The sequence below is a fragment of the Phaseolus vulgaris genome, chromosome 2 (genome assembly GCF_051622355.1).
Source record: "Phaseolus vulgaris cultivar YP4 chromosome 2, ASM5162235v1, whole genome shotgun sequence".
Taxonomy (NCBI): domain Eukaryota; kingdom Viridiplantae; phylum Streptophyta; class Magnoliopsida; order Fabales; family Fabaceae; genus Phaseolus; species Phaseolus vulgaris.
In genome coordinates this window covers 26232140-26248427 of record NC_143499.1, presented here as the reverse complement: position 1 = coordinate 26248427, position 16288 = coordinate 26232140, and the positions used below count along the sequence as shown (strand labels likewise).

The 16288-nt window shown below is 34.9% G+C and overlaps 2 protein-coding genes and 1 pseudogene across 5 annotated transcripts; 1 reads left to right on the top strand and 2 right to left on the bottom strand.

The window, feature by feature from the left end:
• Positions 1 to 5734: 5734 nt before the first annotated feature.
• On the bottom strand, positions 5735 to 9849 carry LOC137811115 (DNAse I-like superfamily protein). 4 transcript variants are annotated; one of them, XM_068612713.2, is made up of 10 exons: positions 9778 to 9849; positions 9593 to 9681; positions 9458 to 9498; positions 9306 to 9355; positions 9146 to 9215; positions 8491 to 8612; positions 7834 to 7976; positions 7408 to 7552; positions 7114 to 7261; positions 5735 to 6507 (listed from the first exon to the last, which is right to left on the bottom strand). In XM_068612713.2, exons 1-10 carry the CDS (start codon positions 9831 to 9833, stop codon positions 6196 to 6198), a joined length of 1176 nt encoding a protein of 391 aa, XP_068468814.1. In that variant the 5' UTR covers positions 9834 to 9849; the 3' UTR covers positions 5735 to 6195. The 4 variants fall into 4 exon arrangements, with proteins under 4 accessions (XP_068468814.1, XP_068468815.1, XP_090154570.1 ...); XM_068612714.2 differs by having other exon boundaries at positions 9593 to 9709; positions 9778 to 9846; XM_090298444.1 differs by having other exon boundaries at positions 7834 to 7971; positions 9778 to 9844.
• Positions 9850 to 10787: 938 nt separating this feature from the next.
• On the top strand, positions 10788 to 13696 carry LOC137809272 (uncharacterized; annotated as a pseudogene).
• A 46-nt stretch (positions 13697 to 13742) lies between these two features.
• Positions 13743 to 15217, bottom strand: LOC137809271 (protein MAINTENANCE OF MERISTEMS-like). Its single transcript, XM_068610404.2, has 3 exons — positions 14786 to 15217; positions 14149 to 14692; positions 13743 to 13789 (listed from the first exon to the last, which is right to left on the bottom strand). The coding sequence occupies exons 1-3, from the start codon at positions 15215 to 15217 to the stop codon at positions 13743 to 13745; spliced, it is 1023 nt and encodes a 340-aa protein (XP_068466505.2).
• Between the last annotated feature and the right edge of the window lie 1071 nt (positions 15218 to 16288).

Below are 16288 nucleotides of genomic sequence, written 5' to 3'. Positions count from 1 at the left end.
GAGGTACAAAAAAATCCAGAATTTTAATATATGCGGGTTGGCTTACGTCATCCTACACTTCACCCACGCGGACTACGAGTTATACGGAACGAGTCTAAGTGTACTAACTAACGGCCACTTCACGTTTTTCTTTATCAAGTCACAAGCTAACCCAATGACATTATCATCCCTACTTCACAAGCAAGCTTGCCAAACTAGACAATTATCAAGATAAATATCATGATAATAATAAACAAAGGATGGAGACATTGGAATAGGATTTCTCATATTAGCCCTAATATAAAGTCTAAAGCAGTGGACACAACAAATATATAAATATCACAATAGCATAAAAATTAAATTATCCTTAACTCATATATATATATATATATATATATATATAATATTATGTAACAAATATATCAAACTTACTTTAGATTACACTGCTTCCATTCCCTTACACCAAAAACTGCAATAACCATACATCTTGATTAACCCTTCGGTGGTTACACATACACTTCATTTCTCCAGTCTTCCTATGAGAATGGTCTCTGAGATGATGAAAAGAGCTGAAGAAAAGGATGAATTGGCCAGCTCAATTTCACGTGAACTGATTGTCCAAAAGTGTAAGTCCATACTATTTGGCACAGCATGTGCATTAATATTGAAACCATACACACACAGACAAAGGCAAAAGATGATTTAAAGCTGAAGTAAAGACAAATAAACTGCCACCGCCATAATTTATTTGTTCTCTTTCGTTTCAACCCCATTTTTATTTCCAAATTTAGGTTCTCTGTCTCACTTAACTTGTCTTTCGATTAATTCACTCTCATCAATTTCACATGTTGAAAATCCATACTGATATGACTACAGTAAAATGTAAACTTCAATTTCTAAATCAGTTTTTGTAAGCTTAATTTTATTCTAATTCAAATTTTAAGATCATATTTGAACTTGTTTTAGTGATTGTTGATTACAAATATTAGTTTCATGTTTAGGATGTAAAGTTTACATAAATAGATAATGAAACTTGATCTTGCAAATTAAATTGGTATGATTGAGTTATGAGAGTCTATTTTCTAGAGTTTTCTGCTACTTAGAAGTCATTTTCAATCCACAAAGAAGAAGAAGTTACTGTTTCATCCTAGCATCCATCTTCATCAAATAACTAACTTTGATATATCTCGATTCTATATTTTCATGGACAATAACTAATACCAATACATGTGATTTAGAGATAATGAGCGTTTTTATCAACATCTCATGTGCGAAAATATATTTTAAACATAAAATAAGAAAATTGAATAAACTTTTGTATAAATCTGATCCATGCAAGTTTGTGTACTTAAGTTTTTTTATAATATATGGAATACTCCTTTAACTAATTAACTACGTCTTTAGAAAGTATTTGCTGACAGAACATCTATGAAATTAGTCAGTAAATTTTACCATGAAACTTGTCAAAATAAGTTACAAGTTAAATGTTGATGTGATAAGTTTTCTATATTAAATAAGTATTTGATTAAATTATTTATGTAAACTTAACTTAAAACATATTAAAAATCTAGGAATAAGGATTTTCTGTGCAGTGAATTTGTTCGTACAGAAAATAGGTAAGGACAAGTTTATATCTGCCACAATGCTTCAACTAAAATAAAATTAAAAGCACCCTTTTGTATGCCACAGACTGATTTCTAATATCGAAGGCTTATTGAAGTAACAAAATTTGTGATTCAAATGAGAGGAAAAAATTAAAATCTAGCCACTTGATCTTCAATCTCTCTCTGATTGAAACTCTGATTATGCCTCAAACCATGTAATTGCGTGATCCATGATTCCTTCCACCCCCAACTTGCATGCCATTGAAGTTGAATGAATATGACAATGCTATCCAGCTTGTTCTAAAAGGTCCTACACTTCACGTGCCACCTACTTGTTCCTAATTCTATGGACCCCCTTTTTATTTCTCTCCTTGCTTTTAAACCAGTAACACTAACTGTTGCTATTGCTATGCCTCAACTTGTATTCAGATTCTGAGGTCACACTCATCATAAGCTTATTAGTTAACTTGAACAAGCTGATATTGTTAAGTCAGTGTTATAAGTTAATTGTATCAGGCATTTTTAGACTCAATTATTTTCTTAATTTTCCTCTTCTAAAGGAGAGGACAAGTCAGATAAACTTTATCAAAATCTCCCAAATATTAAGCAGTTTAGCTTTTGTGAAAGAAAAATAAACACATTTTTTGGAAAAAGAAACTTGGTAAATGATTAGTTTACCTAATTCATTTGTATCCCTGTGGAGGGTCTGCAATTTTTGAACTAACCCCTTATGACGTATTCATGTCACTTTCTATCACAATTTCTTATGCTTGTCAGTTAGTGTATGTAACACACCAAAGGGTGTGAGAAAAGATAAATCTTGGCCTAAAAAATCAGACCAGCATAAATTCACGCCATGCTGGCCTTCTCTATATAAAGGTCATCATCATTACAAATCTTAGAAGAGAGGTGAGAGAGAGAACACTCCTTGAGCTCCACCCATATCACAGCAACACTCTTGTTAATAAACAATGACCACTAACATGGCTTCCCAATTTGACAGTGATGTAAGATCGAAGAGACTAAGGCACTGTGCAGCCTCTTATGGAGAAAGAGGGAGCCCTAGCTCACTATCTCATCGCCAAAACTATGAATATATTCGAATCCAACCCCAAGGTAACATCAAAGAACAGCATACTAACAACATGGAACGTGAAAAGGGTACTAAACGTGGCACAAACCGAGGTAGGAAACAAGCACAAAAGCTTCAAAGGTTGGGTTTCTCGTACCTTGCATCATCTTTTCTTTACGTAGTCGTCAAGGTTAAAGCCTTCTATAATGGATTCCTTGGAGAAGTTTCTGGTGAAGCAAAAACAATGGGCATTGAAGCACCAATGACTACTGCACCATATTTCTCAGTGCCAGTTCTTGCAAATTAATAAAGTTCTTCCTTCAGTAGGGGCAACACGCATGTTCTCATGTCTGGTTCACTACTATGTTGGAGCACATAAAGCAAAATATAAAAAATGTCTCGAATGTTTATATTATTAAAGTGAGTAGAAATTTGTAATCAAGTTCTGACTAGAGTTGCACTTCTATGCGCAGGTTTCTTGAGAAGTTCCCTGCTGGACTATGAAGTAAAAATATATTTTTTGGGAACTGATTGTAATGATGTAATAAATAAATTTGAACAAATGTTATTCTGTTCTACATATTGGTGTCTGCTTTGCAAAAACCTGCTGAAGTGCTAGTTAACTACATCAGTGTATATGTGTTAATTAAGATTAACTAATTGCACCACTAAAACATTGAATACAAATTAATATGTTCCATTTTGGAAGTTCTGACCACGTAAATATTTGAACTAATATTATATTCTTAAGAATGGTTTCAAGCTCACAGACTATTACTTATTATACCAGCAAACGTGTATTCCAGAAGATTCAGACATGCGCATTTACTTAGTTCCAACAAAACTTGAATGTGAGATTAGGTAGCCCGCATATATTCTATTGCTGAGTCTAAATAAATTCACCAGGATGCGTAGAAAATTCCAGAACATGGAATAATATGTCAAGTTTCACTATGAGCCGAGTCAAGAATTTTGTCTCCTTGATGAATTTGTTTGGATTTTTCGGCAGTGGAACTTTCTGAAGAGAGGGAGACATGACATCGAAAAAACTAATATAAAGAGAAATTTAACAATAAATGTATGAGATGGAACGTGCCGATTCCCACCATCCAAAATGAGAAAGAAAGATTTGCGTAAGACTAATTACAGCCCATGTGGAACACAAACCACAGCAAAAGATGAAACTGAAATGTTTGAATTATGAATGTGTTTAGAGTGAAGATTAAAATTTGGGTGCCTTGTTTATCGTTTGGATAATGTTTGATGAACACTCAAAATGTGAAACTACATTTGGAGGGATGAAAAATCAGGGAGAAAAATTATATACTTACATGAGATTTGCTGTGAGTAAAAAGAGAGACAGGCAGAGAATAAGGATCACAAAGAGGGGTTCGTTAAAAGTTAGGTTAAACTCGTTTAATTTTTTTAGAGATTCATTGGAACTATTTTATTTAACGATAAAGCTTCCTCTCTAGAGAATATAATGATGAATTTGAGAAATTTGACAAGATTTTCATATTCATTAGCACAATCTTTATTTGATCAAGCTCCCGTAAGAAAACTAAATTCATCAAACTGTTTAAGAATTTATTGAGCATTTATTTTGGTTACCTCAAGAATTTAAGTCGATTTCCAGTTCATGGAAAAGTTAGTTGAAATGTCAAATATTTGATGTACTGCATACGGCATCCCATTTAAAGTTTCTGATGCTGACCTGGGAGAAATAGCCATAAAGTACCTCTATCTATACAAACTGTTTCCCATGTCAGGAGGGCAAAGTTTCCTTTACCTTCCAGCCAAAGACGAATATGCAAGGATTTTTGTTAATCGCCATGAGCCCCACTTCCCCACTTTCCTTTGGGTCTGGTTCAGATTTCGGAGACAAGTATATACTATCTATCTAAAGGCTTATATGACCATGTGACGATCTAATTTTTTTAAAGGTAAGAACCTTCCTCAAAGAAAGTCGCAATGGTTGCATTTTGACCATGTTTTTGAACTTTTGAAATGAACGTCGCGTTAATGCATCTAAAGAGTAACACCACTACACACTTCAGATTGTATAGTTACCTTAATTGAGACGAGGCAACATGTGTGGTTAAATTTAACCAACCTTAGAAACATGAAAAATGAGAACACAAACCTACCCCCCTCCCCAACTTGCAACTTGCAATGTTCGTGGTCCCAAACGAAACCCACCAATCATAACTGTGGGCATCAGTTTGTAAGGGTCCTGCTGCAATCTATCTCATTGATGACAACAGTAAATTGTGTTAAGCATCACGCGAATGGACAAATGAGAGCCGTCCAACAAGTACATAAAACAGAGCAAATTAGCTATGGAACAACTGTAGTTTCAAAATTCCCTACACCAGCAAAACAAGTAAATTCGTTTCATTATTGCACAAAAAATATAAAAAAAATAGATAGTTAGCTACTAATTTGCCCATTCTTACATAAAATATTTGTTTGATAAAAAGAAGAGAAATATAAAAGATGAGAATAGGAAAAAAAAATTGATTGGGGTAGATAAGGAATGAAATAAAAGTTAAAAGTGTTTAACTGAAAATAAATAGAGAATATAGAATAAATAAAAAGAAAAATAGGAAGATGAATAGAAATAAATGAAAAATACACTAAAAGGATTACTAGTAAATATCCCTACTTTTAAAAATATATCTCCACTAACTTTTATCCACAAAACAACCCTTCTTATTTCCATCTTCACTCATCCACCCTATTTTTCACAGAGAACAAAGACAAAGTGATACTTGGAATTTATAGCTAATAAGAAGTGTATTCTGACAAGGTAATGTGTGTTATGGGAAAACAGTGATATGGGCAATCTGATAGGGGAATGGGCAAATATTGACTTCGTAAATCAACTGTGTAGTGTTAACTAGTCGTTATCGTTGGGCAATCAAATCATGTCACAATCATGATGAACATCAAATTTCTGTCTCGTATGGACAGGTTCAGAACTTCCACCACAATCTTAAAAAAAAAAATATCCAACGAAAAAGATCATGGTCGTAAAAGCTGAAGCGGCCAGTAAGTGCTGGCCTGATAGGACATCCAATAGCCAGAATTAATCACTTTAGTTTCAAGATCACCAAAGAAATTCGGTATACATACTTTTTTCCAGTATTCCTTTGAAATAAATAATGACATTTAATAACAAAAATGCTTTATCTCCAAAAAAAATACATAACAAATTATTGTCTTTAGAAGGATACATATGTTCACATAATTTCTGAAACCGTCTACCTGAGAATAAAAAAACTTTTTTAGAAAGACTCGGCTGCAATTTCGGGGGGATAAGTCGGACAAACTCAAACGAATTTTTCATCACAAAACAAAGATTCCTGCATAATATTAGCATTTTGGTGACTGTTGGCCTCCTTGCCAAGTGCCTGTGATGATTTTATGACATAATTCATTGAACATTTGCTCCCAGAGCCTTGCTTGCATCTTCAAACAGGGGGAGGAGATAGAACATGAAGCCTGGTAATTTAAAGAACACCTTCCATACAAGAATGTTTACTCCTTGATGATTTCGAACTCAGCACCAATTGGTAGATGATCACTAGGATAACTTAAGTTTGGCAGTCCACCAACAATATCGGCTGCATCAGAGTCTGGAAGCTCAAGAAAACTAATTGGTTTAATGTGATCAGAAGGGGAATATAAAATATAGTCGAGTGTTCCAGTGAAGCCAAGTGTGTAGTTTGTAAATGGTGGCTCTCCTCTTGTAGAAGCATAGACACTACATAAGGGAATCGGAGGCGACTCCTCTAAACAGTTCAGCATCAGGTTTGATGAAGGATTGCCGGATACAAGGTACTGATAAACCTGCAAAAAAGGGGAAAATGCTATGGGTTAGTAAAGCATTGGAGAAAATACAGCTCATATTTTGAAAGCACATCCCAAAGCTATTACAGGTAATCAAACATGACTAAAAGTTACACGGACAAACAACAACAAATGCATACAATACAAGAAAGGAACTATGACTGCACAAATTAGTCAGTGTTGCACTGTTCATTCTAATGCTAACTAAAAAAAATATCAAAAGCCTCTATATTTTACATGGTAAAATATCTTTCACTGTGCAAAATTGATTAGCGATTATAGACATACTAAGAGTTTTATATTTTATTTTTGAACGATAAAGAGTTTTCAATCAATTGCTATGAAAATTGAATTGTGTTCAACATCTTTTGTCAAACTCAGAATTTGTACGTCAAGAATACTTGCATAGTTTGGTCATGAGTTTATTAAAATAAATTGCAATTCTTCAAGGGAGAGGAGTTAAAGTGTGCAGACTATGATATCCCGGGACACATTTTGCGATTTCCTTTTCCCAATAACTTTTATTATTTCATTCTTCTCTTTTCCTCGGGGACATTAGAATTTAGACAAAAAATAGAGAATTTGAGATTTAAGGGATGCTAGTACCGTATCTCCTGGCGTAGAATTGAAGTCACCAGCCACAATGACTTCAGGTATGCATTCATATCTATCTGAGACCAGTGTTTTAAATTTTTCCAAGCGGGATAGAAGATATTTAGCTTGTGCAAGCTTGACATCAGCCCATTCAGGATCCCTGGAGCAAAAATATATGTAATTTATTAATTCCACCACCAAAGTTAAGCAAACCCATGTATAACACAATACACATTTGAGTTAAAATTACATTCGAAGACAACAATGGAAAAAATGAAGTAAAACACACATAAGTCACTTCATTACCAATAAAGATGTGTGTTGGCCACAATAATAATTTGACGAGAGGGATCTTTGAATTTGAATGCAGCCATTATTCCCACACAATCACGCTTAAGTCTCACATGGGGGTCATTGGGATCTCCACGATCTTCTTTATTTGATTTGGAACCTGAATCAGGAATTTAGTTAATGAAGAAATCTATACTCTAATATGTACAGACATCCATGCAGCCACAAATTCTGTGTGTTAAAACAATGAACACATAAAAAAAAATAACAATGAAATAGCTAAGAAAAGGAAAACAGGGAATACAGCAGCAATAGAAATGAAGTTGCAGAACCAGAATTGAGTTTCCGCCAGTTCATCAGTCAGTCCATAACAAAAATTAAAACTGTATATAGAAGAAAATATAAAATCTTTAAGTATCTTTAATTTCATTTTGCATTTACCATTTTTGGGTGCCACATCCTTTTGTTTATCAGCATGGACTGTCTGATTATTGGTGTGATCGTCGTCGTTTGAAGAGTTCCCATCGGGAATGGACTTTACAAGATCATTGTATTCAATTTTCTCCTCTAAGAGCAACTCTGCACTAAAAGGAAAATTTTAAGGATAAATTTAAGTAGATAAAGGTAGTGAGAACTGACCATCAATGAATATTATGTAATCACATGTCTTAAATTCTTTTGGAGAGAAAAAATAACTAACAATTAACTCCAAAAGATGAGATGGGAAAGAGAGATAAAAGATAAAAAGAACCATTCCAATGTAAATATTAATTAACCAATATCAAGCAAAGTACCATTATTGCTGGTTTTAATTACTAGAAAATTAAGTTGAAACCATTCCAAGATATATATGTGTGTGCTTGTGTGTGTGTGTAAAACACTGACTTTGGACCTTAGATCAGCATAGTTACTGTAGTTCTCCCCGACTTATTAAAAAAAACTTGTATCCACTCTAGGTGCAAAATCTTAGCCATTCACTAGTCACTGGTTCAATCTCGAGTTAAATTAAAATCTACATTATAAACCATTCCCCCTTCCTTTCATAGCTACAATACAAGTTTATGCATGTAAAATAACCGCAAAAAAATTTGAACATACCAATCATGCTTGTAAAATAAGCCACACCCATCACGCTTCTGTCCACTTCTCTTCATATAAATCGAAGAATATCCTAAATCCTGCATGTTTCCTTTGTAAAAGCTTTCAAATTCATCAACTTCCTGAAATGATCCATCATAAGAAGAAGAACATCACTTGAAAGAAAGTAATTAAGAGGCCAAAATTTACTAATATGATATAAATTAAAATAAACAAATCGGAGATTGAAACTCAATCTTCACACTCACTTAAATTTGCATTCTCAAAATCTCTCTATTCCCTATTTTGGATAACATTTCACAAATTACCTTGACAACTAGCCAAAAAATATCTCAGCCATCTCCAACTTTCTGTGTCTATACGTAATCCTCTTAATAACAATTATTTTCAATCTTACTTATTTTATCTTTTATCTTCAAGTTAAATTTTAATAGTTTTCAATGCTTAAAAATAACCTTGTATCAAAATGTAAATTACTTTCATTGTAAATCCAAAATGTAATTTATATTCAACAGTATTTGTTTATTATGAATTTAATCAAATAATAATTGCCATATTCAAAATATATATTTATTAATTATATCAAAATAAGTATGTATCCTGTGCTGAGTAATGATAATTAGTGCCAAACTATAGTTTGACAAAAATAAAAAACCTGCAGGCAGAAAAAATCAGCTCCCAAGTCCTTCAGAACTTCCAAAATTGTGTTCGAACGAAGTTTCCATCTACAGGAAGCAAAATCATTTAGTGAAATCAGCGTGCAGATTTCACATTCATCATTTGAAACCTCAATAAATACAAAGCACATTAATTACTTGAGAGACGAAGAAGGAGAGTGAGGGAACAACGAGCTCTTCACATAAACCTACATTACAATCAGACATATTTTATATATAAAAAAAAGAGTAAATAAACTGTATCCGTATATTCGTCCATACAAAATTCAAAACTTTTACAATTAGCGTACCTGCGCCAATATGTTATACGAAACAAGACTGAATCTGAAGCCTGAATAATAAAAATTGAGAAGCGAAAGGGCGTAACTGAATTGAACGACGTAAAATTCAAAAGGAGAAGGGAAAATCAAGGTTAGGTTAGTTACCATCGGGTTTACTTCTGGAATGTATGTCTGAGCCTTCCACTGATACGAACTTGCAAGATGCCGCTGCTGAACTCATCTTCCTTACAACACTTTATTCATTGATTCATTCAGCATACACTGTTAAAAGGAACTCAAAGATTTGTTCAAAGGATTGTTAACAGGATTTGAATGTGTAAGCAGAATACCTAGTGGAAGAAGAGTTCGAGCATAGCACTGCACGTGCACCCAATGCTTTCAGCATCTCTGCAGACGATAGAATCAATGTGGCGGCGCATTCTAAATACTGGCCCAAACTAGTTCCCATGGGTCCAGGCCCGGTACCTTTTTCGGCCCATCAAATGACTGTGGATAGGCTGAAGCAATTCAGAGTGCTTCTTCCTGCACCTCCATCCTTTCTTCAGCCACCTCCATTCACTTTTAAAATTCCAAAATTGTCCTTCAGTAAAAAAAGATAAAAATAGAAAATTTGTTTTACCTTTCTTCGCATAGTGAAAACGAAGGTGTTTGGTCCTTGATGCTTGGTGCTTGGTGCTTGTCGTTGTTGTAGTCATGGTGATAGTGGTGCTTGTGGTGGTAGTGCTAGTGGTAACCGTGGTGGTGGTGCCAGCAGTGTTGTTGTGGTGGTGGTCTTCACGACTCGTATTCTCAAGTTGTTATTGTAAGGTAAGTTTTCAGTGCTTTAAACACTTATTTCCCCAGATTGGGTTAATCCGCTAGATCACCGGATTGTATAATCCGTAACAATTTAAGCAATGAAACTTCATGTTATCCACCCCTATAATCTGGAATAATTTTACAATCTGTAAGACATTAAAGTGATATGGATTAGTTAAACCGAAGGTATACCGGATCCAAAACAAACATACTCACTTTTCCGAATTGTGTAATCCGGTACAAAATGAACTATGGATTACATAATCTGGAAGTCATTTTAGAACTTCAAATATGACTTATGGATTATGTAATTCGGAATGCAGTTTGCTATTTTAATTTGACTTATGGATTACACAATCCGGAAGTCACTTTGAAGTTGTGAAATGCATTACGGATTATCTAATCTAGAAGGTACTATTTGACTTATGGATTACACAATTCGAAAGGGTAATTGAATGTTGTTTTTATTTTGCATACTTGTGTGAATTTATGAAAATTAGAATAAAATAGAAATTTATGTTTTATGAATGAAGGTGTAAGTATGGATATGGAGGTTGGATTGATTACAAAAAGATCAGATGAAGTAGAAATGATATATATGGAAGAATTAATTAATTTTGTGCATCAACATGAATTAGTTGAAGAGGATTATGGTACTCATTTTACAACAGATGAGGTGAATAAAATTTCATTCTATTTATGTTTATTGCTTTATAATTTGAAGAAGTGATTTTGTAATATTGTTGGAATAACTTTTTGTAGGTTTTTCCTTCACGAGAAGATTTATTTCAATGGGTCCGTAGGGTTGCTTATAGACTTGGTTTTGTTATTGTCATTATTAGGTCTGACATAGCAAATGGAAAGCAAGGGAGAAAAACATATGTCTTGTTAGGCTGTGAAAGGGGAGGTAGTTACACAAAGTACAAGGATGGTTTGGAAGTTAGTGTAACCGGTACTCGAAAATGTCAATGTCCCTTTAAATTGCGAGGTAAACCTATTGGAAAGGGTCAAGGTTGTGTACTTAAGGTAATATGTGGTACTCATAATCATGATTTGTATGATACATTAGTTGGTCATCCATATGCGGGCAGATTAAAAGCGAATGAACATTTCATACTTGTTGATATGACTAAAAACATGGTTAAATCGAGTAGCATACTACGTACTTTGAAGGAGAATAATGAGGATAATATGACAACAATAAAGCAAGTATGCAATGCAAGATACTCATACAAGAGATCAGTTAGAGGACCACGAACTGAATTACAACAGTTAATGATGTTGTTAGACCGTGACAATTATCTTCATTGGAGTACGTGTCATGAGTCTTCCAATATTGTTAGTGATATTTTTTGGACTCATCCTGATGTTGTGAAACTTTTGAATGCATTTAACATTGTATTCTTGATGAATACGACTTACAAAACAAACAAATATTGACTGCCTTTGCTTGAGATTGTTGGTGTGACTTGTATAGGTTTGTCCTTTTCTACTGGTTTTGCATTCTTATCTAGCGAGAAGGAAAAGAACTTCATATGGGCACTACAAAAATTTAGAGGGTCACTTGACATCGCATGTGAGGCCTGAAATCATTGTTTGTGATAGAGATCTTGCTTTGATGAATGTCATCAATATTGTGTTTCCTAAAACAAGAAACCTTCTTTGTCGGTTTCATATCAATAAGAATGTTAAAGCAAAATGTAAAATGTTGGTTGATTCTGTCGAGGCTTGGGAAGTTGTGATGGATTCATGGAGGACTATCATTGAATGTACAGATATTGCTAAATTTGATGAGTTTGTTAAAAGTTTTGAAACTATTTGTTCACCGTGGTCATTACTTGTTGAATATGTGAAGAACACATGGATTATTCCGCACAAAGAAAAATTTGTAAAGTGTTAGACAGATTCATTAATGCATTTGGGAAATACAACAACAAACAGGTATATCAATGCCTTTACTTTGTTTAGAACATGTATAACGTCTAATTGTTTTATGTTTTATACTTATACAGGGTTGAATCAGCTCATTGGTCTTTGAAACGAATATTACAAAATATCATGGGAGACTTGTGCTCATGTTGGGATGCTATCAAGCATGTTATTATACTTCAACATAACGAAATAAAGGCATCCTTTGAAATGAGTCTACATGTGATATGACACACATTCAATGTGCAGTTATACAAAATGTTGGTTGGCTTTGTATCTAAACATGCTTTGATTCTCATTGCTGAAGAGTTTGATTGGGTCAATGATGTGGGGTTAGATAGTGAATGTTGTGGATGTGTACTTAGATGAACTCACGGATTACCATGTGCTTGTCAATTAGCCATATATGCTATGGGTGGCATTCCTCTTAATGAAGTTCATGTTATGTGGACGAGACTAAGCTTTTCAGATTTATCTCATCTGAGTTGTCAATTCAACAAGGATGGGATGTCATTCTATCCTGGTTCAAACAGGTTGACATGTGTGGCAAAGTGACAATTAAAAACAAGTTGCGTAAAATTTCCTACCCATACATGACAACATTATGTGCACCACTTAATGTAGTCAAGACAAAAGAATCTCAAAAGAGTCAAGCAAACAAATTTCAGAGGTCTACAAAACGCATCCCTTCATATTTTGAGCATGTAGATCGCATCCATATTGTAAACGATAGCTCATCATCTTTGAAGACTCCTAAGGGAAAGGTTAAGGTGACGGCCAACACCAATGCAATTCCCATGCTTAATCAATTTCATCCGTAATGTCACCCTTATATTTTGGATGTAATAGATGTTAAAGCGGATGGACATTGTGGGTTTCGTGCTATTGCCTCCTTGCAGGGGATGGGTGAAGAGTCATGGCCACTTATCAGAATGGATTTATTCAAAGAAATATCTCAGTGGCGTGAAGAATACGCAACATTGTTAGGTGGTCATCAACGGGTAGAACATATCAAGAGATCCCTACTAGTGGATGAGTTGTCAGTGGTAAGTGTATATTCATAAGAGTCATGTGCATTGATTAATTGAACTTGTATGCTATCTAATTTCATTATTGTATTTTGCAGGCTAGTGTTGACAAATGGATGACAATACCGGATATGGGATACTTAATAGCAAGCAGATACAATATTATCTTAGTCTGTTTGTCTTTGAAACAAAATATTATTATTTTCCCATTGTGTACTGCACCCCCTACCGATGTTAGTCTACACCGATAACTATGTATTGGTCATGTATATAATTCACACATTGTGCAGGTAAAAATGGTTGATGATTGTCCCATACCTACCGCTGACATTTTATGGTGTACACATTGTTACCCAGAGGCAAGGTTATGGTCATCATATTACGTTGGTCGGATGCAATCTTTTACCCAATTAATTAGTATTAGTCCGACATATGTGAACCTTGGAGACGATTGATGTAGACATAATTTATTATGTGGGGTTCTTATTCATAATTTATTACTTAACTTCTGATTCATAATTTATTACTTCAATTCCGATTCATAATGAATTCGTGTTTATGTCAGATAAAAATAAAATAGCAAACACTACAACATAAATTAATTAAACCATATTGTACACATACAAAGTTACTATTATTACAATCATGTAATAAAAAAAATACCAACGACGTCCACGAACATTACGTGATCGTCTAGTGTACACCGCCGTGTCATCTGTCACGCTTCGGGCTAAATGCAGTACTGCCTTTGTACTCTCATACGCGTCAGTGCCTTCAGTGACCTGACGACAATTTATCATGCGTTGGAGAATACTAACAATGCGCCTAAATATATCATGCACCAAATTCAAAATAAATTAAACTTCTCAAATATATTGTTTAATCACGTAACAATAAAAAAAAAAAAACTTATTGAATGTGCACGCTCATCTTGAGACGAGACACCTGCCTGCTCAACATTTGGACTAAGAAGGCGACGACGTGGTACAACACTGGGTTGATCTCCAAGCTCACCTCTGCCAATGTATGGGTGTGACACCGTCCTGAACCAAGACATGTACTCAGGAACACATGCAGATGGACTAGAAGCAGCTGTCAAACCTGTCACCAAGTGGTGATCAAATTGCAACCACCTTTGATCAATGACATGTGCACCAGGACTCTCAGTTGACATCGGTGATGGTGGAATGCTCTGCTTGTAGCCAAATTGGCGCAACACACGCTCGGGAATATGTCTCTGTGATAAGTTGCCCAATTGTAGGTGACCCGAGAATAAATAAATGGTCTCAAATGACCTGCTCAATCTGTGGTCCTCATATGGAGTCCAGATGACTTCATCGTGTGTGAGCTCATCCAACTGCACCCGCACATCACCAACCGCACAAATCTGATGGGCAACAATGTATTGTGCTACCCGCGGATGTACCTCGTCATATGAGGGATTAATATCCCTTCTTCCCATGCCCGAGAAGTGCTCATAAATCCATGCCTGCGTAATTCGATCATATTAATTATAAAATATTTAATACAAAAAATTATGGAATGTAACATGTGATTGTTAATTATTTGTATGGTTTCATACCTGAACAAGTGTCACATAACTGTTCAACTGCTTTGTGTTAAAGTAGGAGGCATCCCTCAACTGCTCATATAGATGTGTAAGTGTTGTTGCTCCCCATTCGTATCCACCACACATACGAAGATTGTTGAATAATAACAAGTACGAAACAGATACAGATGTGACACTTTTATCTGCAAAATTAGTGGATGCAACCACATGCAACAAGTAAGCTCTAGCAGCACACTCCCAAGCCTCTTGAACACAACATCCCGCATATATATCTCGAAGCCAACTCAATCGTACGTGGACGCCTCTACACTGCCTCTTCTCAGCCTTCCCACGAGCCTCCTCCACCCCTAATAACTTAGTTAAAATAGTTGCAGCTATGTTGTACTCTAAGGGCACATACGTAGGGAATTGACCCAAAATAGGGAGGTGTAAAAGATGACACATCATCAAGTGTGATGGTCATCTCACCTATGGGAAGGTGGAAGGAGTTTGCCTCAGCATGCCACCTTTCAACAAAGGCTGAAATCAACCCTCTGTCCCCACCTCATAGCTTATATTGCACAAACTAAATAATCCATAATTTTGTATAAGAACCTCAAACTCAGCATGAGGCATCCCGAATTTACGTAATTTCCTACCGTGGGATACCAATTTAAGTTATCCCCGATCCTAATACAAAATATGTATATATTTAATATAATTAAATCAATTTAAACAATAATTAACAAAAACAATTTAATTAAAGGTTTTTTCGTTATTTCCTCACCCTCCTAAAGCTTAACATCAACATGGTCAGCAAAATTTACCAGCAAAGACATATCAGAAGGTCCTCCAGGAAACCCTTCTCCCTGGTCCACTTGCCCATCATCATGTAATTCTTGTTGATTGTCATTATCAATATGAACATCAACACCAATTCTTTCCTCCACAACACCTCAATCTCTTCTACAGACGGATGTCGTTGGTCTTGTTCGATCATGACCCTGAGATCCACCACCTCTTGTTTTAGCCATATCTGTCATAGGTGAACCATGGCACATAATCTAAAAAAAAGTTCTTCAACGGGAAACAAAATAAACTAAACACGGATTGCATACGTCAAACTCCAAAAAAAAGTCACTTCCGGATTAGCTAATCCGAAATCCTAAAATTAATACTACCGGATTACCTAATCCGAAACCAACTTAACCAACAACACTAGTACATAATCCGAAACATTTAAAAACACATCCTGAATTATATAATCCAGAACTAATTAAACACTACCGGATTATTTTAATCCAAAAACCTATGTAATCTGGAACTCACACAATTTGGAACTATTGAAAAAGACTACCGGATTATTAAATACAGAACCTAACTACACACTACCGGATTTAAGAATTTGTATGATGCAGAACAAAGACAATGCATGCTTTAAAACAGTTCCTCTACAAAGAATCCGGAACTAACATTTTCAGTGTTGGATGAAGAGGCTCAATGCTTGAACAGTGATTTGAAGTTTAGAATGGAAGT